This window comes from Zingiber officinale, chromosome 2B (assembly GCF_018446385.1).
Source record: "Zingiber officinale cultivar Zhangliang chromosome 2B, Zo_v1.1, whole genome shotgun sequence".
NCBI lineage: Eukaryota > Viridiplantae > Streptophyta > Magnoliopsida > Zingiberales > Zingiberaceae > Zingiber > Zingiber officinale.
This window is the reverse complement of record NC_055989.1, coordinates 1703302-1730927: the sequence shown is the minus strand read 5'-3', so window position 1 is coordinate 1730927 and position 27626 is coordinate 1703302. Positions and strand designations below refer to the sequence as shown.

Genomic DNA, 27626 nt, shown 5'->3' with positions numbered 1-27626 from the left:
AGTCAAACTTTTTTTTACAGAGATTTTTTTTTAAATCCTATTGTTTATAACTTGCATCAAATATCTATTAATTTTAAAAGTTATTGATCTGGTTTTAAAAAAAATATATCCCACCAACTATTAGATAAATGAACTTTTCATTAATAAAAATTTATCCATTAATTCATGTAATATGTCTGAAAAACACTACCGCTGCATTCTTTTTATAGTGAATTTGTTAATCCTACTTTTGTTGTTATAATCGTTTGCATTTTCAAGCATTTTAGATTGTAATTGTATTTTATATATATACACACACAAACAAATTCCTTTGCTAGGTAATTGAAGGCCATGTTTTTGACTGAAAAAAGTGAAGTGGGGGGAAAAATGGAAGAAAAAAAGGGAAAATAACCGAGTTTAAAGTACCTTATTGTTCAAACTCGTACACAAACGAATTATGCGCCCTGTTCCACAGGCAAACTGAACATCTGATAGTTGATCCTACCATGGAAGCAGAAATTAGCACTCATCGTCCACTAAGGTCCGCTAAGGTCGCAAGAAATACAGTATGCTCCTTCCTCCGGAGAACTTATCAAGCACCGATGTTCTCGATCTCAACAGATTTATCCATTCTTTTCACGATCCCCGCAATGACCTGATGAAACTTAATAGTTTAAGACGATTGTTGGAATATGAAACTCTAGTTCTAAGTACAAAAAACTGTTTTTTATTAAGAGGATTGTGATCTTCTGGTGTAAATCACCTTTCCAGGTCCTAACTCGTAGCTTTTCTTCAGCCCTTTGTTTAACAGAGTCTTCACAGTTAATTCCCACTGAACAGGTGAAGTGACCTGAACAAGAATTGGTTCGATAAGGCTACAAAGGATCATCTTTTCAAGTTGTAAATAGTGTCAAGATAAGGCCAACAATAAGACCTGTCGAGCCAAAATTTTCTTGATTGTATCGGCATCAGAGTGTGGCTGGGCATCCACATTTGATATAACCGGTATCCTAGGAGTTCTGATTTCTGTTGATGCTAGTGCAACTTCTAATCTGGAGACGGCGGGTTCCATAAAGCCCGTATGAAAGGCACCGGCAACCGCAAGGCGTACCTGGTGATGAATGATTCATTTGGCTTTAGTACAGACTCAACATCAACACTCAGCAAAAATGGAAGGATTCAGTAAGATTCTCTGAAATATAAACCGATTGTATTTGAGACTTTCAAATTACACCATGGAGTTATATAAGGTATGAGACTACAAATGGCCAAGGGATATCCAGGGAATACTCAAACTGGAAAATCAAGAAACCAAAATCGAATCAGTCAGCCAGATGAGACATCAAGAAGAACAGCAATGTCTTAATACTAGGCATTAATTAACTGAATTATGATTTTTTGATCAATATATGTTTGCTTCTGATAGATCTATTATTTTGATAAATCTCATAAATTGTGATTCCTAGCCTCCTCATAGGTATCTCATCTAACCTAATTCGTTGACTCTAATGTCCCTAATGCAATAAAATCATTTGCAAAAAATAATGTCAAGGAAAAATAGAAAATTAATAAAAGGATGTCAGTGACGTAGTTTGAAGTGTCTAATAACATCAAAGCCAACATCATAACCATAATTTCAGAATTAAGCTACTAAATTTTGAAAAAAAAAAAAATGATCTTTTTCTTAGCTAATAGACCCATTTTAACATAGATTTCTTTCCTCAAGCATGATAAGAAGACAATAAAAAAATAAATCTGAGACAAGAACAATGTGCTAAACGTTCAACAAGAAAATTGACAATTGTGCTACAAAATGATAAGAAACTAAAGGCACTGACCGTCATCCGAGCCTTGAAAGACTTTGCCTTAGCTTCAACTGCTTCAATTCCCTTCAGACCTCCAGAAACAGCATAGTTACCCTGCAATTCATATGCTCTCCATTAGAGGTGATGTTCAAAGAGTTTGCAAAATACTAAAGAAGGCATTGGGTCTAAACCATACCGTGCATAAAAAGTTTGCAATCTGAACCTTATTTTGCTCATCGACTTCTTCATTGCAAGCATCACATAACAACTGAACCTTGTCAGAGTCTAGTCCAATGATGCTTACCATAGCACTGTTGGCAGCATCTGCTGCATCCTGAGCAGAAAAAGAGGCCAAGAGCAATTATTTTCTTGAAATTACAGTAGCTAGAAAAGAAAATAGTTTAGCATATTTCTCTGAATTTAAACACCAACCTGCATTGCTTCTCCTCTTAGTTTGACTAGCTTGAGACCATCCTCAAAACTGGAGAATAATAAACTCAGTCAAAAAGGCAAATGGCAGAGACAAAAACAAACTAGAAGATCTACACTAGCTTAAATACCTGAATGCACCAGCAAATGCAAGGGCTGTATACTCGCCTAAGCTCAAGCCACAAGCAACGTCTGCAGAATCTATTATATTCTGGCCTCCCTCACGTGCTCGCAATACTTCAACAGCAGCTAGACTAGTGACGTAAATGGCAGGCTGTATATAATTTTATCACATAGTGTTGAGTAATTTTCTTGATTGAAATGACAAGCAGATTGTCTTTGAATATACGGTAAAAGGATTCCATGCATACATAGCAGATAATTTAATGAAATGGAAAGCTGCTTAATTCAGAGTAGAAAAATGAGACGTTTATGGAAGTGCAATCTAGCACTACCATGAACCTCTAATGACAGTAATACAGAGGATAGAATATAACTTACATTCAAGAGACTAATCACAACATTTTTGCTTACTTGGACAGCAAGAACAAAAAGAGAGATACTCATTGCTTGTAAATGGTCAGAGAAAGAGCAGAAGGAAGAAATAATGACCAACTTATGGTTGCATACACATTTTTGCATTCCCGTACCTGGCTTATAACTGTTGAATCAAGCTTCTCTTTTGGTCCATTTGCACAAACATCCAATAGATCAAAACTAGGCCAAAAGGAATAAAATCAAAAGTTAGATATTTTTTGGGAGAAACTCTTAAAGTATGGTTGCAATTAGCATTTCTATACAGGAGTATAGGCATACCCAAGTATCTCATTTGCTTTCCTGAATAATTCAGCAGCTGCTTTTACGTTCTGGGCTTCAATACCCATTCCAACCGTTTGTGCGCCCTACCAAGAAGAGTTTTAGCAAAAAATCTAGTATGACAAAAACAACAGGAATATCTGGAACATCTGGAAATAGGTCGGCAGTCAGAAACAATTTTGAACCAAAACATCGGTTTACTCTAGGTAGTTCCTTTTGGTGCTAAAACAGATGAAGAATGACCCATGTCTATATATATATATATATATATATATATATATATATATATATATATTTGAAAGTATATTTCAGAGAGATAAAACAAAATTATAGATTTAACAAAATCAGAATATCACCATGGTGATCAAACAGTAGGAATTAAAAGGTTTTAATTGGAAGAAACATCCGCTCATGAATGTCGTACGAAGGCTTTTCATTCACATACATATCACTCGAGTTCACATTTCGGGAAACTATACCCTATTAATTCAGTGTTTTTCCTAACATTACGCGTCTCAAAAATAAAAACTCTACATAAATTTATTCCGCCACAGGTATGAAGGAAACCAGGAAAAAAAAGGGTAAAGCGTGTAGGCAGCATCGAGTTACCTGTCCAGGAAACAAGAAGGCAGTGGATGACTTGTAATCCTGGAAGAGGGCGTCATTGGCTACGGAGGATCTGGATCCAACAGAGACGCTCATCGAAACCCTAGATCTCCACAGGCTCCTGGGGCAGGGGAACGACCTCCGCGCGCTGTTGACGGGGGAGATCCGGTGGAGCGGGGCCAAGGGGAGGAGAGCGGTAAAAGCCGACGCCATGGCTGTTGATCAACCAGTGAGACAGCGAGACCGGAAGCAATCGGTCGGAGCGAGACGACGAAGTGGAGGCGGGACGGCACCGTCCGCGAGGAAGATAAAAGAGAGCGGCGGAGCTTACAAGAAGGCGAAAAGGGCGGTGGAGAGCCGGGCCCAACGGTCTCCTCTCGACTCGTCCGCCTATAGATCGAGTCGGGTCAGGAAACCGCGACCGGTTCATTATTTGAGTCGAACTTGGCATCTGACTCAAACCGGTCAGACAGGTCAGGTCGATTCAAACGCCAGGGGGAATTGTAGCATGCATCATCACCCAACTAAGATTTTTTTTTTTCAATGAAATAAAATATTAACAATAAATTAGAGAAAAATTTCTAATCATAATATTAATTTTGCATATAATTCTCATGTCCAAAAATTTTTATTTCTACTTCCTAATTTTATTTGCATCAACTCCCTCATGCAAATATCACGACCTAATTGCTCAAATCTTTTAGATACAAAAAATCTAAGAATGAGTATAATTCCTCTTAAATTCAGCATTTTAAACTAGAATCGAATATATTTTCTATCAAATTACCTCTCATAAGTTTTAAGTACAAAAACTCCAAAATTGGATATAATTCCTATTAAATTCAGCACTTTAAACTAAAATTGAGTATATTTTCTATCAAATTGAGCACGACTTTCTAATTGGCCCTCAAAATTTTTAGGTATAAAAAATTCAAAAATGAATATAATTACTCTAAAATTCAAGACTTTAAACTTGAATCGAGTATATTTTCTATCATAATTACCCCTCATATTTTTTTAAGTATAAAAAATCTAAAAATGGATATAATTCCGGTTAAATTCAATACTTTAAACTAGAATCGAATATATTTTCTATCAAATTGAACACGACTTTTTTTTTTACTTAATATAATTTCTCCTAAATTCAACATCATTTAAAAAAAATCTAATATATTTTTCATCCAATTGAGCACCATTTAAAAAAAATCTAGTATATTTTTCATCCAATTGAGCGTCATTTTAAAAAAAATCCAGTATATTTTCTATCCAATTGAGATGGAAAAAAAATCGTGCTCAATTTGATAAAAATTATAGTAGATTCTAATTTAATGTGCTAAATTTAAGAAGAATTATACTTATTTTTGAACTTTTTATACCTAAAAATATGGGGTAATTAGATAAATTAGTGTCCATTATATTTAACTGGGAAGCGAAAACAAAAATTTTTATCAATGGAAACTGCATGCAAAATTTTGTTTCTGATTAGGACTGCATGCAAATTTTCCCAAATATTAATGACAATTTCAAGTTATATTGATAGAAAAGTCATTACAAGTAATGACCACCATCACCAACCTTAATTTTGGTTAGTTGGCCCTGAAAGGATACACAGTATGGACTACAATTAGCATTCTCATATCCCCGTTGCCCACTCCAAAAGAAACGCTATGGCCCTTCACTTCCAGAGGAAGATGTTCTTAATCAGATTCAAAAGAGCTTCGGGATCGATCGACTTATTTACACGGAGGTGGCCGATAAAAAGCACCTCTTTCCCAATGTCTTGGATTGGCAAATGGTCCAACCGCTCCCTTCCTTCCAGTACTCCACCTATCACCGGTAGAAAACTCGGTTTGTTCGATATGTTCGATGATGACGACTCACATTTGTGCAAGACTATATTGAGCAACTTACCGTGTCCCAAATGTCATTGGTGGTTTGGAGACCTCCGATGATGAATATAGCGTCGCCTAGCACGGCTGCGGCAGTGTATCCTCTCGGGACATTCATTGGCTCTCCCATCATCCATGAACCGAGTCGGGGATCAAGAATTTCAACACTCGACACCATTGTCTCCCCATTGAATCCTCCCATGGCATAGCTTAAACAAGAAAAGATTATGGTCAGAGCATATGGTGGTTGATAGAAACATACCTTTAGTTTCTTCGTCGGTCGCTTCTCACATTTTGTCTTCCAAGACCGCCAACGAGTGGCATCCCCTTTTGAGATTCATGCTCGCAGACCTGCTCCAGTAACCTTCTCGTGGATCGTATCTTTCAACTGACCTGGACAAGTCAAACTCACCTAGGTCAGCTAATTCAGCTTAAAAGAGAATAAAATTGAAAAATTGCAGAATTCTTGAAGATCACATCTTGAAAAGCACATCCTGGTACAACAATAAATAGATACGAAAACAACTATATTTGGTTTTCATCTCCTTTACTGAGATTGAATGTTGCAATTGCCAAAAAAATATTTTCCTACATATTTGAAGTCATTGAAGACTGACAATGGAATGGTAGTATAGCAAATAGTGCTTAATTACATCATCAGTTCAAACTTAGTAGTTGCAAGAAAAACTTACGTCAAGTAACCTTTCCCATCGTATCCACCTACAGCATACAGTATTCTGTTGTGTTCAACTGCAGCAGTAGCAAATCGCTGGAAAAACCAATTGGTCAATGGATCACATATGCCAGTTAGATTTGGGCAAAAAACTGAGTGAATCATGGGAAGATCGAAAGGTAATTTGTTAATATATGCATGCACTACTATGCCTCCACTGTCCACAAACACAAAATATTGTAAGGAAAAGAGAGGTGAACGAAAACTACTAAAAGTTCAAGGGTAATAACATATATATTATGCGTGAACACTGACAATTTCCTGTCAACCTTTTCATATTCTAAGAGCTTGAACAAGCCCATCTGATATGACTTGATCCATATCCCACAAACTTAAGGAGATTATGGGTCCAATCTTGTGGATTATTGGTTGACAAGTTCTGATAGAATTACTGTAAGCAAGATTTGGTCAAAGCAGAGTGAACCTTAGACATTGTAGATACCGAATTCAAACTTGCAATGGTGATTCTTCTCAACTAAAATGTATAGTGCTTCAGCTTTAGCAGTAGCAACATGCAACCAGAGGTGTTTATTGGACTGGGTTGATCATGGCCAGTCCAGCACGGACGAACTGGGCCAGCACAGCACAAATCTGGGCCATGCTTGGTGGACACGAGATTGGGCCTAGCAATGCCCGCGAGCCAAGCCAAGCCCACCAATATATACCTATAGATATATAGTAAATTCCAATTTTTCTGATTTTATTATTATTTTGTAATAGTTCATAAAGTAAATTAAAAATAAAAATGGGTCCACAAGCCTGGGATAGTTCGGCAGGCACAGCATGCCCTTGGGCCCAGGCAAAGGCTAGGTCCTCGGACCCTGGCTCAAATTGAGCTGGCACGAGCCTGGCCAGTCGATTTGAGTTGGGCTGTGGTTGGTCCAACATGCTGTTATCCGGTCAATTCAGGCCTGGCCCATGCCTAGCCCAGTCAAGTCAATTCACAACTGTAAATGTGATGATGGGATTCAATCCCATATAGTAACATCAGCTGTGATAAATGAGATGTTAATTTACTGGATATTACCTTCCACCGTCCAGGATATTATTCAGTTGTTGTTTATTTTATAAGATGACCTCAGGGCCAAGCATCTAGTCCAATAATTCATAATAACCAGGCTTTGAGTAAAGGGCAATCCAGTACACGAAGCTCCCGCTATGCAGGATCCCGGGGAAGGATCCATTGTACGCAGCCTTACCCTGCTTTTTTGTAAGAGACTGTTTCCAGAATAACCAGGCTTTTGAGTAACAAATGAAAATTTTGAAGTTTCAACAAGAACATAATTGAATGTGGCTCTTTGGTTCTATTTTCCCTTCTCTAAGATATTAATCTCTTTAACAAGAATGGGAATACTTATGCTAAAATGACTGACTAAAATTATCTAAAAATATACCAGAAAAACAGACACAAGGAAAAACAACACATTAATGTAGCATCGTTCAGAGCTAAAAAGGAAATTCCGATTTGACCATCGATAATGAAAGTGCTACAAAGGAAATGAACACCTTTACAACATACCTTATGAAGCATTGACTGATTGTAGATCCACCTTCCAAGCATTGGATCAAACATCTCAACCTCAGAATGGCACGAAACTCCATCTCCTCCTCCAATAGCATATATCTTATGGTCTAAAGTAGCACTAGCAAGACTCCCTTTTGGACGAATCAGTTCAGGACATGATGTCCACTCTTTTTTCCTATGATTGTAACACTCGACTTCATCAAGTAAAAAAGAATCAATGGCTTGTGATACACATTTTTAAAATTCATCAGAAAGTACACAAAATAGCACCTGTTTTATACCACAAATTGCCATCACCACCACCCAAAACAAAGATATTATCATCCAATGTTGCAACAGAAGCATATGAACGTGCAGAGCTCATTGGTTTTAGGGGAACTAGTTTGTCATTAAATGGAGAAAAAGATTCAAATGTTGACAACCAAGAGCTACCATTATAACCGCCAATAAGGTAAATGACTTTTTCATGTTCTGGACACTCCTCCATATATGTAACTCCTTGCAACATAGAAGAGTGAAGTCTGGACTCAAGTGTATTAATTTGATCTCGTAATCCCTGAACCATCCTCTCGGATTCCTTGACATCACCCCTTAGTTGTTGCAATTCTTTATTTGATTCAGCCTAACAAAATGAGAGTGGTATAGCTAAGAGGAAAACAGAAATTCAATTGATTAGAAAATTGATAGCTACACCATACATATGTTGGTGATACTAATTGTCAGCCCAATAAGCACCGTGGAGCTATTAATTCCAAAACCACCCCTCTAGTTGGAGTATAAAAAAAATCATGTGAACCTCTTAAGTAAAATGTAAAAATGAGACACGTGGATATATTAGGTGTATGTTGTTTTTCTCATTTTTGGGCATACAAGCATCTCATGAATTCCTTACCTTAAGACCCTTCAAATTTATGACACTGCAAGAATTTGAAAACAATGGCATGAACAAAAAACTTAGAACAAAACTTAGATCACGGGAGCAAATGTAAATATTGGTACCAGAGCCCTTACGACTTTGGGAAACTTAGAATATGTATACAATGTCCTCAAATCTGGTAAGGAAACTTGATTACTTAGATCTAGCTTTACAGCCAACAATCATAACTTCAAACCAAAATAAATATAGTTGTTATCAGGGTTGTAAATGGAGATAGGCGTCGATGATCGCCTACCGCCTACCGCCTACCGCCTCGACTGTCTAGGCGGTGCCTAGGCAGTTGAATTTATTTTATACATAATATTATAAATAATCATTATCCTTTATAATATTTACTTTTAATAAAAGATATTAATTACAAATTTTAAATTTAATCTTTATATATATATTAATGGGATAATTTTATTAGGCGTTAATTAAATATATTTAAACAATTATAGCTAGGAGTTGATTAAAATTATTAACCTAAAGTAATTGAATTAAACCCCAATTTACAACTTACTCGCATACCTTGTTTTAGTAGGGTGACGAGTTAGACGCATTGGCAGGACTGCACTACGAGTTCAGATACGTCGCCGCGTCCTAGCGACGCCTTTTAGCCCATTACTGAGCTCGAGTGACGCCTCCGAGCCCGTCGTCGGGCTCGGGCAACACCTCCGAGCCCATTGCCAGGCCTAGACGACGCCTCCAGGTCACACAGTGGCGAAATATGGTGAGTGACTGCCTAAAGCACCGCCTCAACTTGAGGCAGTGCGGTTGATACCTGCCTCCCGTCTAAGCAACCGCCATTTAGAACACTGGATGTTATATTAGAATCAAATCACATACGCATTGTCTTCACTTAGAAAGTGCACACTTAAATTCCCTCATAGACTTACCGATGAGTTTAGGAACTTCTTTAGAAACACAACTTCAAACTCTTTTCTAGAGGTTTGATAACATATCACAGAACTTAGTGCAACATAACCGGATTGTTGCCAAAGTCTTAAGGAATCTTGATTATCTCAAAAATACCCAAGCATCCTTAAAAAGAAATTTTAGTCGAAAAATATTCCCACTAAAAAGGATATTTTAAACTTAGAGAAAACATCAAGTACAGACATAGAGTCTAAGACCTTATTATTATAATCTAAGGAATTGATTGTAAAGAAACTTGATTACATAGATCTAACTTTACAACCAAGAACAATCATAACTTCAAACGAAAATAAACATAGTTGTTATATTAGAATCAAATCACATACGAACTGTCTTCACTCAGAAAGTGCACACTTAAATTCCCTCACAGACTTACTGATAAGTTTAGGAATTTCTTTAGAAACACAACTTCAAACTCTTTTCCAGAGATTTGATAACATATCTCGGAACTTAGTCCAGCATAAGCCAAAGTCTTAAGGAATCTTGATTATCTCAAAAATACCCAAGAATCCTTAAAAAGAACTTTACAATCCGAAAATATTCCCACTAAAAAGAATATTTTAAACTTATAGAAAACATTTAAGTACAGACATAGAATCTAAGGCCTTATTATTACAATCTCAGAAATTGATTGTAAGCAATAAGACTCAACTTTATGAAAAGCAAGATGCTCTTCATAAACTACTTGAAATTAAGTATCAATGAACAAACTTAGATTTGAAAATACACACTATGAAGAAGCTTTAGAATACACTAAACAATTCTCAATAACTAAGGAAGACGGATACTGTAACCAACAAGACACCGAGAAAAGTGACCAACTCCAAAACCAGCAAAACAACAAAATGCTAGCTTTATTAACTTCCCTTCATTATAGAATATCTCTTTTATAAAATAGATTAGTTTCCTTAGAAAAAAAAACTATCTCAGGAAACACTCAAACCACAAAGTGGAAAGAAGCATTAGATAACCTGAACAAAGATTTAAGTAAACTATCTCTGGACAACATTCAATTAGACATAATCTTCTTAGGAAAAACTATTAATCATATTCATAATCACTTTATAGTCACAATCATAGATATGATTGAAGCACTCACCACTAAAGGAATTCACTTTCTCAAACCTAGAGAATTCAATTCCGAAATCTTATCAAGATTGGAATGGAACATAAGTCTAGACAATCTAAATACAACCTTAAAACCAATAACATCTATTATGTATGAAGACATAAATGAAAATTTTTCTGTTAGATTTTCTGATCCCAGCCATCAACTTCTCAGAAAGACTCCCAGACTGATGAACCTATTGACGAACATTTCACTTTAATGTTTAGACAAACTACTGATCCTTTTACAATTGTTAAACAACTTGGAAAAAGACATCTAGACTTAGTAAAACACAGAAAATACATCAAGCTAGTAAGGTAGCATAAAATTTTAACTTATGAATATATCCGAATGTTAGAATAATTATAGGGGTATTTTTGTCTTTTTGTGTATATCTTCTTTCCTATATAAAGGCCTAACTCGTGGTCCCAATATACGAGAATTTAGGATTTTGCTTTGAACATGGTATTAGAGCCAAGTTTAAACCCTAATTTCTTTCCTCCTTGTGCCGCCGTAGTTTTGCCTCTTCCCCAACCGTTCCCCCTACGCCGCCGCTCCCTCTGTCTCCACCTCCCGAGCATCTTCCTAGTCCCCGATCCCAACCACAGAAAGGATCCTCGCGCCAGCGCCCAGCGACGCGGTCTCGAGAGCGGCAGCCAGCGATGCGGTCTCTTCGATCGAGGCTTCACCATCAACTTCGTCAGGGCCCTCTTTGAATCCAACCTCACGGATCTTCTTCGCATCCTCCGCCGCCGCATTCTCGTTCCTCTACGGCGCGTCTCGCACCTCGCTCAAGCCGTGGCGTTGCTTTCGTCTCTAGGCCAGGCTTCTCACCCTAGCCGTCTTCTGCCCTAGCTTCGGTTCGAAGCCAACAAGCCCTGTCACCAGCAGTCCCTCACCACCAGTTGTGCTGCTAGAGCAGATCCACTCCGCCAGTAGAGAACCCTAATACGAAGTCCCCAGCCTCAGGCAAACTCCCTGTCGACGTGGTAGCGAACGCAAGGAGTTTCTAACAAAGGAGGGAACAGCCAGCCATTTTATCTTCTTCTCTGGTGAGCCTGTTCTTCTTCTTCCATCACTGAGCGTTGCTGTGGACTTCCCATGGACGTGGTTGCGAAGGTGGGCATAACTCCAGCAATCTCGGTGTGGGCATCTATCTTCGAACAGAAGCTACATCATCTTCACTGCTCAACTCCTGTGTATGCGGTTGCGTAAACAAGAATATCAAATGAATTTAGTGTGTATTTGACTCCGACAGCACATCACTGTTCTTTCTTCTTGATTCCAGTAGCACCAGCACATCACTGTCCTTCATCTTTCTTCCAAAATAAGCAAGCTCACTTCGTATATTCCAACAGCCTGGTTCACAATTCTATTCATGGCTACATCTGGTACCCCAAAGCCAGATACCTCAATCTTTACCAACCATATCACTCAACCTCTTTCTTCCGAGCAGTTGGATGGTAAAAATTATATCTCTTGGGCATCTCACATTGAGCTTTGGCTTGTTGGACAGGGTTATGAGACACATCTCACTCAAACTGAAGAAGATGTTCAAATCGCCGATCGTCCTCTGTGGAAGAAGATTGATGCTCAGTTGTGTTGTATTATCCGAGCCACCATCCATCCATCTCTTAAGAGTGTCTTCTGTACTCACAAAACCTGTAAAGCTGTTTGGACACAAGCTCAACAACTCTTTACAAACACCTCTCGGCGACTCTATCAAGTTTGTGAAGATCTCATGACCATCCTCAGCACCCATCAGATTAAGGATTCAATGTCAACTTATCTGGGTTCAGTCTCTAGCCTTGTGACTTCAATGAACTGCTCCCACCTGCGGCCGATCCTATTGAAGAGTTTGAAAATCGGAAGAAATTTTTTATGTCTCTGGCTTTATATGGTCTGCCCACATATTATTCTCATGTCCGTGACCAGATCCTTGGCAGCCCCACAGAAGCTACTATGGAGAATACCTGGGCGACTCTTCTCCGTGTCTCGGCCAAAGTTTTGACGTTGCCTTCTTCTGTTCCTGTCGACTTGTCAGCTTTGGTCTCTCGACACAAAGGACCTCCACCTCGCAAGGGTGGCAAGCCCGTCCTTGGTGTGATCATTGCCACCGACTGGGACACACGATTGATAAGTGCTGGAGTCTACATGGCCGTCCTCCTCGTGTTGCCCAGGTCGTTCAGAGTTATGTTGCTTCTTCAGCTTCCACTTCACAGTTGACACCGGATTCAACTCCAACACCTTCCTATAACTGACTTTCTAAAATGGTTTAAGGATCGTCAGGCTTCGGGTTCCACTGCTACCATTGCACATGCTGGTACTTCCTTTGCTGGCATATCTCGTTCTTCGGGTCCTTGGGTTCTTGATTCTGGGGTCACCGATCATATCACTGGTAATAAATCCCTATTTTCCTCCCTCAATACTTCTGGTAATTTGCCAATGGTCACCATGGCCAATGGTTCCCAAACTCAATCTCAGGGTATTGACATTGTTCATCCTTCTTCTTCTCTATCCATTCATAATGTTCTTTATGTTCCCGGCGCTCCCTTTAATTTATTATCGATAAATCAACTTACTCGAATTGTATCATTTCTTTTACTAATATATCTGTTTCTTTACGGGACCGGAGTACGGGGAGGATGATTGGCTTCGGATGTGAATCTCATAGCCTATATCGGCTTCAACAACCCTCTTTTGTTGGTTCGTCGGCGACATCTCCACTACTTATTCATGCTCAGTTGGGACATCCAGGTCTTAATAAGTTAAAACAATTACATCCTAGTCTTTCTCACTTAGAGTCTTTATCTTGTGAGTCGTGTCAATTAGGTAAGCATGTTTATAGTTCTTTTTCTCCTTGTATTGAGAGTCGGGCTATGTCTCCTTTTGCTTTGGTTCATTCTGATGTTTGGGTCCGAGTCGTGTTTCTTCTACAATGGGGTGAAGGTATTTTGTTACTTTTATAGACGATTTTTCCCGTTGTACATGGTTATATCTGATGAAGGATCGTTCAGAATTGTATTTTATTTTTTGAATCCTTTTTTCTTGAAATAAAAACTCAATTTGGTACTTTCCATCGAACTTTGCAAAGTGATAATACACGCAAGTATTTATCTACTCAATTTCGTACCTTCTTGACATCTCATGGTGTGTTGCATCGCACGTCTTGCCCTCATACCCCTCAACAGAATGGGGTTGCAGAACGCAAGAATCGTCATCTCCTTGAAACCACTCGGACACTTCTTCTCCATTCTAATGTCCCTCATCAGTTTTGGGGTGATGTCGTACTTACTGCATGTTATCTCATCAATCGCATGACTTCATCCACTCTCCAGGGTAAAATATCTCATCAAGTACTTTATCTGCATCAGCCTCTTCATCCTCTACCACCTCGGATCTTTGGTTCTATATGTTTTGCTCATGCTCTTGATCCCGGCATTGACAAACTTTCTCCCCGGTCTCATAAGTGTGTCTTCCTTGGGTACCCACGGTCTCAGAAAGGGTACAAGTGTTATTCCCCTACTCTTCGTCGGTACTTCATCTCAGACGATGTCACATTCTTTGAGTCGGTTTCTTTTTTTGTCCTTCCGCTTCATAGGCCGAGGTTTCTCCCTCTCCACCTGCACCACACCAGTAACTATCTTTTATCCTCCGGAGGCGCCTCTATCATCTCCGGCCTCGTCTCCTCCTTTGCAGGTTTATCAGCGTCGTCCTGGTTCTGCTTTGCCGCCGACCAACACTGACACTAATGTGGGCACATCTTTGGAGCCAAGTCCTTCGTCGTTTCCTCCGGTCCCATCTTCTGCCTCTGATGTTCCTATTGAACTTCGAAAGGGTATGCGTTCCACTCGTAATCCTTCTCCTCACTATGTTTCTTTGAGCTATCATCGTCTTTCCCCACCCTATTATTATTGTCTGTCTTCCTTGTCGTCTGTTTCTCTTCCAAAGACTGCAGGTGATGCCTTTGCCCATCCAGGATGAAAACAAGTTATGCTTGATGAAATGAGTGTCTTACAGAGCAATGGGACTTGGGACCTAGTTCCTCTACCTCCTGGGAAGTCAGTGGTTGGTTGTCGATGGATGTTTACAGTGAAAGTTGGTGTAGACGGCACGGTTGATCGACCTAAGGCTCGTCTTGTCGCTAAAGGCTATACTCAGGTATTTGGATTGGATTATGGTGACACCTTTTCTCCTGTTGCCAAGATATCTTCTGTGCGTCTTTTCCTGTCTATTGCTGAAATTCGCCATTGACCCCTTCATCAATTGGACATCAAAAATGCATTCTTACATGGTTACCTGCTCGAGGAAGTCTACATGGAGCAACCTCCGTGTTTTGTTGCTCAGGGGGAGTCTTCTGGTCTTGTATGTCGCTTGCGAAAATCTTTATATGGTCTCAAGCAGTCACCCAGAGCATGGTTCAGTAGATTTAGTACCGTAATTCAACAGTTTGGCATGACTCGAAGCGAGGCTGATCATTCTGTCTTTTATCGCCACTCATCTACTGATTGCATCTATATAGTGGTTTATGTTGATGATATTGTCATCACAGGTAATGATCATCTTGGGATTTCACAAGTAAAACATCTTTTCAAACATTTTCAGACAAAGGATCTCGGCAAACTCAAATATTTTCTAGGGATAGAAGTGGCACAGTCTAAAGATGGGATCATTATATCCCAAAGAAAGTATGCAATGGATATTTTGGAAGAAACAGGAATGTTAAACTCAAAGACAGCCGACAATCCCATGGATCCTAATGTCAAGCTCCTGCCAAATCAAGGGGAGCCTCTTTCAGATCCTGAACAGTACAAGCGATTGGTAGGGAAACTAAGCTACCTTACTGTCACTCGTCCGAATATCACATTTGCAGTAAGTGTAGTAAGTCAGTTTCTTAGCTCTCCGTGCAAAGAACATTGGGATACCGTAACTCGCATTATTCGATATATCAGAGGTGCACCAGGAAAGGGTCTTCTATATGAAGACAAAGGACATACTCAAGTCGTGGGGTATTCTGATGCAGATTGGGCAGGATCTCCTTCTGATAGAAGATCCACTTCTGGATTTTGTATATTTGTCGGAGGTAACCTTGTTTCTTGGAAAAGCAAAAAGCAGAATGTTGTGGCAAGATCCAGTGCAGAGACAGAATATCGAGCTATGGCTATTGCAAGCCAAGAACTTATATGGTTAAAACAGTTGCTTCAGGAACTAAAGTTTGGAGAGGTTATACAAATGCCACTCATATATGGCAACCAGGCCGCTATGCATATTGCCTCAAATCCAATCTTCCATGAGAGGACAAAGCATATTGAAGTTGACTGTCACTTTGTCAGAGAGAAAGTCATATCTGGAAAAATATCTACTAGTTTTGTCAACTCAAATGATCAGCTAGCAGATATATTCACTAAGTCACTTAGAGGTTCTCGAATTAACTACATATGTAACAAACTTGGTGTATATGATCTATATTCTCAAGCTTGAGGGGGAGTGTTAGAATAATCATAGGGATATTTTTATCTTTTGGTGTATATCTTCTTTCCTATATAAAGGCCTAACTCGTGGTTCCAATATATGAGAATTTAGGGCTTTACTTTAAACACCGAAGATATTAAAAGTTTTTTTGGCGACTTAGATGAATATGTCTACATGCCTTTAGAGGTTGCTATACATTTGAATGACACGGCCTTAGAGAATTAGAGGCTTTGGATCAACAACATCATAAGCTAAAAGACAATTAGATATTATATTTTGATGAAGATAGAAATATAATAGCCCAAAAATTTGATGATGACACAATTAGTCTACCCATACCTGCCAAAGACTTGATGAATCTAGGAGAATCATCAGCCACTTCTAAACCAGCATATAAAGTGTGGATGCCCAAAAGCACAATGGGAACCATAGATTATGGACATGGACAAGGACATTCTCCTAGAACTAGGATAACCTCTGAAGAACCAAAAAAATTTATATATCTCCACAATAGTATGATATTGTTTACTTTGGACCTAAGCCCTCAGTTTTGCTCTTGGGCTCTACCCAAAATACATCATATCAATGGAGATATCTTTTTCTTATAAACGTATGATCTTTCCCATGTTTTCAATGTGAGACTATGTTTACAACCTAGAAACCCCAACAATCCCCCCCTCAAACAAAAGACCACAGGTCCCTCTCAAGCATCGGATCACTCTTGACCTGCAGGGTCTCCCCTACTTTGTTCAAGATTTCCCCCCTTAGTTCGATCCTGAATCATGGCTCTGGCTCGTGCTTCTTCCAGCGGTTAGTCCGGTGAAGAGTGACCTCGTTTTGAGACCAATTGTTAGGACCAAAAGGAATTTAGTTATCTCCATAATAATATGATATTGTCTCCTTTGGGCTTAAACCCTCATGGTTTTACTCTTGGGCTCTACTCAAAAGACTTCATACCAATGGAGATATTGTTTCTTATAAACTCATGATCTTTCCCATATGTTTTCAATATGGGACTATGTTTGCAACCTTTCAACCCCGTATATTAACAACCCTTTAGTAAGGACTATTGGAAAAAGACGACCACTAGAAGTCACCTTCTTTGGAAAAGATGTTGTACTTTTGAATATCATAGAATGCACTTAATTATATGACACATACTTGGAGCAATGGATAATGTTTGTTAAACAAGATTATCAAGCCAAGCATGAATTAGACATAGAAATAGGAGACGCTATAATTAAAATAGGACAAAACTACTTAGGAGATGTAACTAAAGCAGCTTTGGAAGACTCACGGATTGCCACACAAGGTAATAATATACTTAATTTCTACTATGAAATTCACAAACTACTTACATCTAGAAATACAAATACAAGATTAGAAATCAGACAAAAAGAAACAATGCGAGACTTAGAACAACTTCAACTTTTCAGTTGGAATTATATTAAACCTTTTTCTAATGATTTTATGACATCTACAGCAATTTCAAGAAATTATTGCAATCCTGTTTTAAGAGAAAGACTATTTAGCAAACTTCCAGGAGACTTAGGAAAGGAAAATCATAAATTTTGGACTGATCTAAATATGTCAGCATTGCATGATAATATTGGAGTTAAGATTCAACGCATTCTCTTAGAATGCGCTTAATTATATGACACATACTTGGAGCAGTGGATAATGTCTGTTAAACAAGATTATCAAGCCAAGCATGAATTAGACATAGAAATAGGAGACGCTATAATTAGAGTAGGACAAAACTACTTAGGAGATGTAGCTAAAGCAGCTTCGGAAGACTCACGGATTGCCACACAAGATAATAATATACTTAATTTCTACTATGAAATTCACAAACTACTTACATCTAGAAATGCAAATACAAGATTAGAAATCAGACAAAAAGAAACAATGCGAGACTTAGAACAACTTCAACTTTTCAGTTGGAATTATATTAAACCTTTTTCTAATGATTTTATGACATTTACAGCAATTTCAAGAAATTATTGCAATCCTGTTTTAAGAGAAAGACTATTTAGCAAACTTCCAGGAGACTTAGGAAAGGAAAATCATAAATTTTGGACTGATCTAAATATGTCAGCATTGTATGATAATATTGGAGTTAAGATTCAACGCATTCTTTTAGAATGTGCTTAATTATATGACACATACTTGGAGCAGTGGATAATGTTTGTTAAACAAGATTATCAAGCCAAGCATGAATTAGACATAGAAATAGGAGACGCTATAATTAGAGTAGGACAAAACTACTTAGGAGATGTAGCTAAAGCAGCTTCGGAAGACTCACGGATTGCCACACAAGGTAATAATATACTTAATTTCTACTATGAAATTCACAAACTACTTACATCTAGAAATACAAATACAAGATTAGAAATCAGACAAAAAGAAACAATGCGAGACTTAGAACAACTTCAACTTTTCAGTTGGAATTATATTAAACCTTTTTCTAATGATTTTATGACATTTACAGCAATTTCAAGAAATTATTGCAATCCTGTTTTAGGAGAAAGACTATTTAGCAAACTTCCAGGAGACTTAGGAAAGGAAAATCATAAATTTTGGACTAATCTAAATATGTCAGCATTGTATGATAATATTGGAGTTAAGATTCAACACATTCTCTCTAAACTTAAAGAAAAATGCACGTACATACAAATACAAAAACAATTTAAAAAACCAACAATATGAGTTTTGCAGTCAAATCTACACCCCGCAACAATATGGAACAACCCAATCACACAGAAGACTAAGAAAAATTACATGACCTATGATTAAGGCACAACCCAAATAGAAACAAAAGAAAATTTATTATGTGCGGAAAAGTAGGAAAAAGAAACCTTATTTGAACAAAGAAAAATATGTCAGAAAATTTAAACCCAAAAAGACTTATGCTAATACAAGCACTATGCTAATACAAGCACTTGCTTTGCTGGTAATGCACCAGGACACCTTTCTTCTACTTGTACCAACCACAGAAAACTTTCCAGTAGAGAAGCCCAATTAGTAGGATGTACCAATCTTGATTTAATAGAAGTACAATAAGATGTCTCTGATACTTCTTCTATTTATTCTATTGTGTTCGTCAATGATATGGAAGAATGCACTTCCTCTTCTGATTACACACTAATCAACTATTTGTTACAGCCTCCTTACGGAAACAATGCCCAATATGAAATACCTCCTCCTTTTCTTCAAGATAATTTAAGTGATTTTGAGGATACTATAAATCTCATAGACAATTTTAATTTCATGTATAAACAATTTATTCCACAAAATTTAACAAACTTAAGATCATAACAAAGAGTGAATCCTTAAAGAAGGAACCGACAGTGTTCCTTGCTTTATTTATAATTACTATCCATCTGTGTTAAAACAGGCAACTTGTAAATTATGTAAAAAACAATGTTGTAACATATGTCTGGAAACAATTTTCCAAATCACAATTCCTCCTATTCACACAATTCGTGGCAGTACAAGAAATGTGCTATTAGAAACCCGAGTTTCAGTATTAGAAATTAGACTAAACTTACTTGAAATCAAAATAACAACCCTAAGGGAACAACAAGCTTCTACTTTCCCACTCGATGAGGGCAAAAGCCTAATAATTTTAGAGGAATCCGAAGACACAAATTTTGTATTCATTAAAACCCCTAGCATTTGTAACACAGGGTCAGTGTACCCTCAAAATACAAGGACATGAACTCACTCTTCATGCCTGTTTGGACAGTGGTGATACCACTTCCACTATTGATGAATCCCTTTTATTTATCAGTTTTACCCAACACTCTGATCAAGCAAACCAATAAACCTTTAATTAGTACCCAATTTGATGGACAACTTTCGTGCCACAAATTTGTTAAAAATTTCCAACTTCGTTTCTATACTAATTGGTACTTTCAGTCACCCTCTCCTTCTGAATCAATTATGGGTACGCCCGTTACATCATCAACAAATTTCAGGTCTTAATTTCCTTCTTGCCACTGATAGAGCTCTTTTACTTACTAAGGATTCTGTCATATTCCTTTCTACTCCTGTCATTGCCCCCATACTCTGATTATCCCTCTGAGGTCAAGCACTCAGAAGCGTGGTGATACCCCTTGCATATTTTCCCTGCTGAAAATCCTACTTCTGCCTCTTGTTCTTGCCCTAAGAAAGGATCCTGTAAATCAAACAAACCCCGTCACCCGCAGGAAAACTAATTTCAGTTGGCATCTCAAGCCCAGACTTAGACCTAGAAGAAGATTTAGTCCTAAGCTACATTCTACAACCAGATACTGACTTATACCCACAACATTTTATTAGTCCAACATATTTGCTAACTTTACTCCAAACACAGGACACTTTAGACTCCATAATTTCTAAACTAGAAAAGCTAGAAATTATCGGAGAAAATCCAACAAAATACTAGGAAAGAGATAAGGTATACTGCAAACTCAATATTATTAATCCTGATCTCAGCATAAAGGCTCAAGACTTAAAATACACTAATTGAGAAAGAGAAGAATGTAAAATACATATTTCTCAACTACTTACTCTTAAAGCTATTCAACGCTCTGAATCAAGACATCAAAGTCCATTCAAAAAAACAAAAAAAAAAAGACAGTCCGATGCACGAAACTCCCGCCATGCGGGGTCCCGAGGAAGGATCCATTGTACGCAGCTTTACCCTGCTTTTTACAAGAGGTTGTTTCCAAGATTCGAACTCATGACCTTTTGGTCATATGGCAACAACTTTACCGTTGCGCCAAGGCAACAACTTTACATAGAAATCCATTCATTGTAAATAAAATAGCAGAACAGAAAAGAGGTCAATCTCGAATGGTGTTTAATTATAAACGACTAAATGACAATTGTCATGAAGATGGATATAAAATACCATATAAGGACCAACTCTTGAATAAAATTCAAAACTCAAAGTGATATTCAAAATTTGATATGAAATCTGATTTTTTTTCCAAGTTATAATCACCCTGACTCTATCCAATGGATAGCATTCTCTGATTCAGAAGGGCATTTTGAATGGTTAGTCATTCCATTTGGACTTAAAGTTGCCTCCCAAATCTTCCGATGCAAAATGGATGACATTCTAGAGGTGCATCTTCCTTTACTTGTGTCTATATAAATGATGTACTTGTTTTCTCTAAAACAAAAGAACACTATGCACACTTACACATGATTAATAGTTTCACGATAGCAAATGAAACTAGCCACAACCCATATAGACTTTCTTGGCAGTGAAATTGGACAAGGAAAAATAACCCTTCAACATAACAACCAAAATTTTAGATTTTTCAGAGAAAATGGAAGAGATGAAGACTCTTAGATCTTTTCTTGGACTTTTAAATTATGCAAGACCATATTTAAAAGACATAAGGAAAATTAGTGGTCCTTTATATGACAAAACTTCACAACTGGACAAAGATATTTTAATCAGCAAGATATTGGTAAGGTTAAACAAATAAAAGCTATGGTGAAACAATCCCTTGTTCTTACTTTACCCTTAGATACAGATTACTTGGTAATAGAAAATGTTAGTTGTGAAACTGGATGGGGTGGAGCCTTATTTAGAAAATTGTCTAAATACAAACCAAAGACCTCTAAATCTTTATGCAGATACTCATCAGAAAAGTACAAAGAAAAGAACATCTTACTTCACTTGACAACGAAATTCTAGCAGTTATATATTGTTTAGAAGCCTTCATGTTGTATATATGTAGCAAGGCCGAAATTACAATTAGGATTGATTGTGAAGCAATAGTTCGGTATAGTCAGCAAACAAAGGGAACTATAAGTGATTAGGCTGAAAATGATGGATCAAGTTTACAGACACCAACATTAATTGCGGATTAAAAATAAATTGGGACGAACTAATAATTCCCTAGATGATACTTTATCTGGACTTCTTCAATAATTCTCCTTACTTTTCTACAGAACTTACAGAGAAACACAGGAAGGTCAGAACTTATGGATACAAGACTATGAAGTTCGGAACTAGGAACTTCAATAGTACTTAAGGAAATAAGATACTTTCCAATTTGAACTTAGATCAAATCTTGATCAAGTACAATAATGCCTTATTGATAAAATATCTAGAACATCCCTGCTTCACCAGGAATAGCAAATCACAAAATTACTATCATAAATGGTCTCTCTAATTACTTCGTTACAACAATACAAAAATCCATAAGGAAAAAATTCTCTTGTTATGCTATCTTTTCAGGTATGCATTAACTTTACTCCACATGGGATGAGATAAAAATGGTACTCCCATACGATAATAAACCTTCTTATAAGGGATTCAATTGTGGATGAAGCCTATGATTCTATTATGTGGCATGTGAGTAAGACTTGTCAGGCAGGCCCGGAGTAAATCATAAGCTTAAAGGCAATTTATGTTGTTGCTCAAGGAAGCCTAAAGTACGTAAAACTTAAAAGGCATTTTATGGTCTCAAACAAAGCCCTCAAATGTGGTTTGAGAAGTTTTCTCAAGAAAACTATGCAAGTTGGTCTCGAGTATAACAAAGCAAACCATTAAATTTTTGTTCCGTACACTACCACCAGTATCCTAATTTTAGCAATTTATGTTGATGACATTTATACAGGAAGTGATGTGCAACCTATCATAGATGCCAAAAATGAAGTAAAAATTGTTAGCAATGATCTGAGAAGGCCGTATACTTTTTAGAGGAATTTAAGAGTTGTTCAAGAAAAGGTTTACAATACAAGAAGCATAAAGACTTAAATATTAAAGATGTTGCATATGTTGGACCAAATACAAGCAACCTTGTAACATGGAACAGCAAAAAGCACAATGTGAGAACATGATCTAGTGTTGGAGCGAAATACATCGCAATGGCACATACAGCCTATGAGATGATGTGTATAAATATCCTTGAAGAATTTAGCTTTAACATTACAGAATCAATAGATATGCATTGTAACAAACAATCCAGTGTTCCATGGACATAAAACATAATAAAGTAAATTGTCTTTATTCAATATGTGTAATATCTAAGAAGATCAAAAACCAAGCACTTCTTAGAAGAACAAACAATTGACATCTTTACCAAGTCACTCTTTAGGCATGATAGATATCTATGCTAGGAGTGCTAGAAAAAGAAAAACAAGTCTTTTCTTTGTATCACTTAGTCTTAAGGCCTTTTCTATATTCCCTAGTCTTAAGGCCATTAACAATATTGCCTACTCTAAATTTACCCAAGTGTATATTTACCTAGTTTTTAGTATATTAGTTGTGTTGATGGCTATAAACATATACGGTGTACTCTCTTAAAACAAAAAGTTTCTTCCTCTCAACTTATACTGTGTATAAATAGTTCCAACATATATAAACCCCCAACAGTCTCAACTTATAATATGTACAAATAGTTCCACCGAATATAAGCACCCAACAGAGTAACTAATAGTTTAATAAGCAATGTGGGAATATTTACTCTAACAAATAGGAAGACACACTAAAAAGAAACATCTTAGTGTATGAGCAAAAAGAAGAGATAGAAAGATCTAGATTCTACTTTGCCCTTGTGAGATACCCATTAGATGGAGTGATTGGTATATTAAAAATCATGAATGATATACACGGGGATTGAGATCTCGTGCCGAATTAGTCGAAACGAGCGAAACATTTTGGTCCATCCGCCGACCGGCTAAGACACTAACCTGGCACCAATCCCACGGACGCCCACGGTCACATCGTAGGGGCATTGCGACATCCGCGGCTGTGCAGGAGAGGCCGCACGACTCCCGTGACCACGCCCCCTAGCTACGTGAAAAAGGTTGTGCGACCCCGTGGAAGGGGTCGCGCGATCCCCGTGGAAGCACCGGAGAGGCCACGCGACCCCGTGGCTGCGCCAAGGGTTGTAGTCAGTTTTTTAATTAAATCTTTTTAAAAAATTAAAACAAATCCTAGGATTAATAGGAATAATTCAAATAGGTTTAATTAAATCCTAATAAAATCTAATTAATTAAATATTTTATTTATTTTAAATTTAAATATATATAATAAAAATTTTATTTATTTATTTATTTTTAGTTATGTTATTTAATCCTGTCCAAAAGTCGATGAGATGAATGCTGAGGATGTGACGATCCCGCTGACCTCTTGTGGACTTCGCTCCGGTCTTGCAACACAAGCAACGTCTGTGCCGAGCAAGGGAAGGGGTCCCGGCAATGGCCCTCCGATGCTCAAGTCAGACTCCGACGAAGAAGAAGAAGCAAGTAGCAGAGCAATAGAAATCGCATACAACGCGTACCTCCGCCAATACTTGGCCTCCCTTTATATAGAGCTCCTGTAACGCGCGTGCACGCTTCCCAAGACGGACATACATCTCAAAACTTTCCCTGAAAAGACTTGTCAATAAAGTGTCCCTGATACAGTACCTTAACGGGCCGAGCATATCTCTGAAGTGATAGTGGAAGCTTCCGTCGTACAATCCTCTGTCTGACCATGCCGTCTGTCAACGACACTAGCTCCCAAAAGGATGTCGAAAGATATCATGCTATGTATGTTGCTTGGTCGAGTGGAATGGTGGCTCGACCGGAGTTTCACTGTCCACATGTTGTTTGTTGTCGGGCCAAGCGGGATAGCCGCTCGACCGGAAGTCCACTGTCTGCATGCACTGTTGCTGGGCCGAGCGGGATGGTCGCTCGATCGGAAGTTCTCTGTCCGTATGCTCGACTGATGTCAAGTCTGATGCTAGGCCGAGCGGGGTAACTACTCGGCCGAAGTTGAACTCTATCGTTGCCATGCCTCGCTGTCCGACCGAGCAGGGTAGCCGCTCGACTTTTGCACATCGTTCTCCTTTGAGGGACGCATTATATACGATTTCTACTGTTGTGCTACAGTTTTCTCATTTGCTCTGCCACTTGCTTCTTCTTCGCCAGAGTCTGACTTGAGCGTCGGAGGACCATCACCGGGACCCCTTCCCGGGCTCGGCATCGACGCTGCTTGTGTTGCAAGACCGGAGCGAAGTTCAAAGGAGGTCAGCGGGAGCGCCAAATCCCCAACATCCATCTCATCGACTTTCGAACAGGATCATTATTATTATTTTTTAATGATCTAATTATCTCTAATTTAAATAAATAATCAAATATATTTATTAAAATTCTAATTAAATTATCCCATTAAAATATCTAAAAATTAATTTAAAATTCTAAAAAATTCTAATTAAATATTATATATTCCTAAACCCTCCGCAGCTGCGGGTCACCACAATCGCTTAGTATTTTTAATTTAGTTAATTTTTTTTAAATATCTAATTTTTTTATAAATAAACTATTGTTAATAATAATTAAAGAATATTAAAAATTATTTCAAAATTTTTAAATAATTTTATATTTTATTAAATATTTATAAAATAATTTAATTTTTAAAAATAATTTTAAAATTAAACATAAATTTAAAATAATCTAAAAATTTAAAAATATTTAATTCTTAAACATTTCAAATAATATTTTTTAAATTAAAAATTTACAAATACATTAAAAATAATTTAAAATTTTCAAATAATTTTATAATTATTTTTATAATTTTAAATTTAGTTTTGAATTTTAAGAATTACTTATTTTTTAAAATATTTTTTATAAAAAACTCAATAGGCAATATTTTATGAGAAAATATTAAAATATAAATTCAACATTTCAAAATATAAAATATCTTTAGTAATCAAATATTAATATACATTTATATTTATATTTAAAAAAATACCGAAACTATATCGGTACGAAAAGATATGATACTGAAACTCTATTGTTCCGATCCGAAACAGAAACCTCAACATGAGTTAGAGATTTTAAACCTTGGATATATACCAAATTTCCTACTGCTATAAACAAATCAGTTCCAAATGCAATGCCAACACAGGATTAGAACTGATATGATGTACTAAGCAAGCCTACAAATCATATCAACGTTTAAGGATTTCTAGTGATAAAAAAAAATAAACGTCTTAGTTTGAATATTCTGAAAATTATGCCATGTTTACATAGACAGAAGGAAACTAATTCACAGAGTTCCCCACCACAGTCCTTATTCCTTCCCAAGCATGACTCCCCACAAACTCAATTTGTGGATTGACTTCGAGTTAAAAGATCTCATTTCAACTCGAGGTAAACAAGGGAAGGAATACGAAATGTGCCTGGGCCCCACTAATCCATGGAATTGATTGTGAGCTGTGCTCAGGAATTGCACCAATACTTGGAATAATTTCCTTCCGTCTGTGTAATCCCAGCATTAAAGATGCAGCATCATTCATCTGATTACATCAAGATGTACCTGTTTTTTCTCCAATTCCTCAGTCCTTGCTGTCAATCTTTTGATGATTTCTACCAACTAAGAAAAAAGAACATTATAAGAGACAAAAGATAACAAACAAGAAGAAAGAATGCATACAGGAGCTGTTATTACATGAAAAGAAAAGGTTAAATACCTCAGTATTTACTTGCAGGTCAGATGTAGATCTATTTTCTTCCATACTAGGTGGTAACAAAATATTCCTTTTGCACGTTTCAGGAAATATACATGGAACAGGATCGTCAATTTTACAATCTTTCAAAGACAAACTTGAAGATGCATGATCAATTGAAATCATTTTAGGCTCATGCAAAACTTTCTCCAAGTTGGGAAATGATGCTTCATCCTTGGATTGTTGATCCAGTAAGGGATTTTCTCCAGCCAAGTGAAGGTTAGTAATCAGATAATGCTCCTGAACATTGTCATCCAAATCCATTATTTTTTCTTCAATATCCCCCTCGTACTGAACATTGGATAATGCCTTTCTTGCATTATCAAGTTTTTCATAATTGCCAAAATCAATTGATTCAAACTTATCCATTTTTCTAAGCTCAGGAGAATATTTTCTCTCTATTTCATCACCAATTTTGTCTGTATTCTCCTGGCCGTCAATTCTCTTCCATTTCGTAGTCACTAATGCTGATAGCAAATTGGTCTTGTCAGAGGAAAAGGAAGCTTTCATGAAATTGGCTGGAACTGATAAAGGTTTGAATAAAAGCATCAAGTTGTTTGCTTGTGCATGATCCAGTTCAAACCAAAAATGTTTTTGACTATAATAATTGCTCTGAATTACAGTCATGAATTGTTTTTCTGAGAGAGGTTCGCAAGGTGTCTTGGTAAGCACACGAACCTGAAGTAAATAAATGTTATTTGATTGCAAACAAACAGTCAAAGGGAAATCCTTTATGACATACCAAACAAGTACAGACACATAAATATTATTTGATTACAAACTATTCCTAATTACTCCCTCAAATTGTTATAACATAACAAATCTTGTGGAAAAATAAATCATGTAAGTAGCAAGTAAATTGTTAAAATGGTACAAACATACTGATGGATCCTTAAATCAATTTTAC

The 27626-nt window shown here is 37.2% G+C and overlaps 2 protein-coding genes across 2 annotated transcripts in view; both read right to left on the bottom strand.

Moving 5' to 3' along the window:
• Window positions 1–367: 367 nt before the first annotated feature.
• LOC122045009 (malonyl CoA-acyl carrier protein transacylase-like) lies at window positions 368–3983 on the bottom strand. Its single transcript, XM_042605051.1, has 10 exons — window positions 3639–3983; window positions 3030–3115; window positions 2864–2930; window positions 2345–2487; window positions 2217–2265; window positions 1981–2118; window positions 1818–1898; window positions 914–1090; window positions 743–829; window positions 368–634 (listed from the first exon to the last, which is right to left on the bottom strand). Exons 1-10 carry the CDS (start codon window positions 3846–3848, stop codon window positions 572–574), a joined length of 1101 nt encoding a protein of 366 aa, XP_042460985.1. The 5' UTR covers window positions 3849–3983; the 3' UTR covers window positions 368–571.
• A 1163-nt stretch (window positions 3984–5146) lies between these two features.
• Window positions 5147–27626, bottom strand: part of LOC122045008 — a 32074-nt gene continuing 9594 nt past the window's right edge. The window contains exons 4-11 of the mRNA XM_042605050.1: window positions 26684–27397; window positions 26530–26586; window positions 8053–8404; window positions 7777–7976; window positions 6217–6293; window positions 5816–5917; window positions 5547–5733; window positions 5147–5462 (exon numbers count right to left, since the gene is read on the bottom strand). Coding sequence (XP_042460984.1) covers window positions 5373–5462; window positions 5547–5733; window positions 5816–5917; window positions 6217–6293; window positions 7777–7976; window positions 8053–8404; window positions 26530–26586; window positions 26684–27397 — 1779 coding nt within the window. The 3' untranslated portion in view covers window positions 5147–5372. The remainder of the gene's footprint in view (window positions 5463–5546; window positions 5734–5815; window positions 5918–6216; window positions 6294–7776; window positions 7977–8052; window positions 8405–26529; window positions 26587–26683; window positions 27398–27626) is intronic.

Bases quoted from the DNA above. Each gene is read 5' to 3' on its own strand.
- LOC122045009 (XM_042605051.1), bottom strand. From the start codon at position 3,848: ATGGCGTCGGCTTTTACCGCTCTCCTCCCCTTGGCCCCGCTCCACCGG. The intron at 2,931-3,029 runs GTATGCCTATAC...CTTTTGGCCTAG, and splicing joins AAAGCAAATGAGATACTTGG to TTTTGATCTATTGGATGTTT. The intron at 1,899-1,980 runs GTATGGTTTAGA...TATGAATTGCAG, and splicing joins TTGCAAACTTTTTATGCACG to GGTAACTATGCTGTTTCTGG.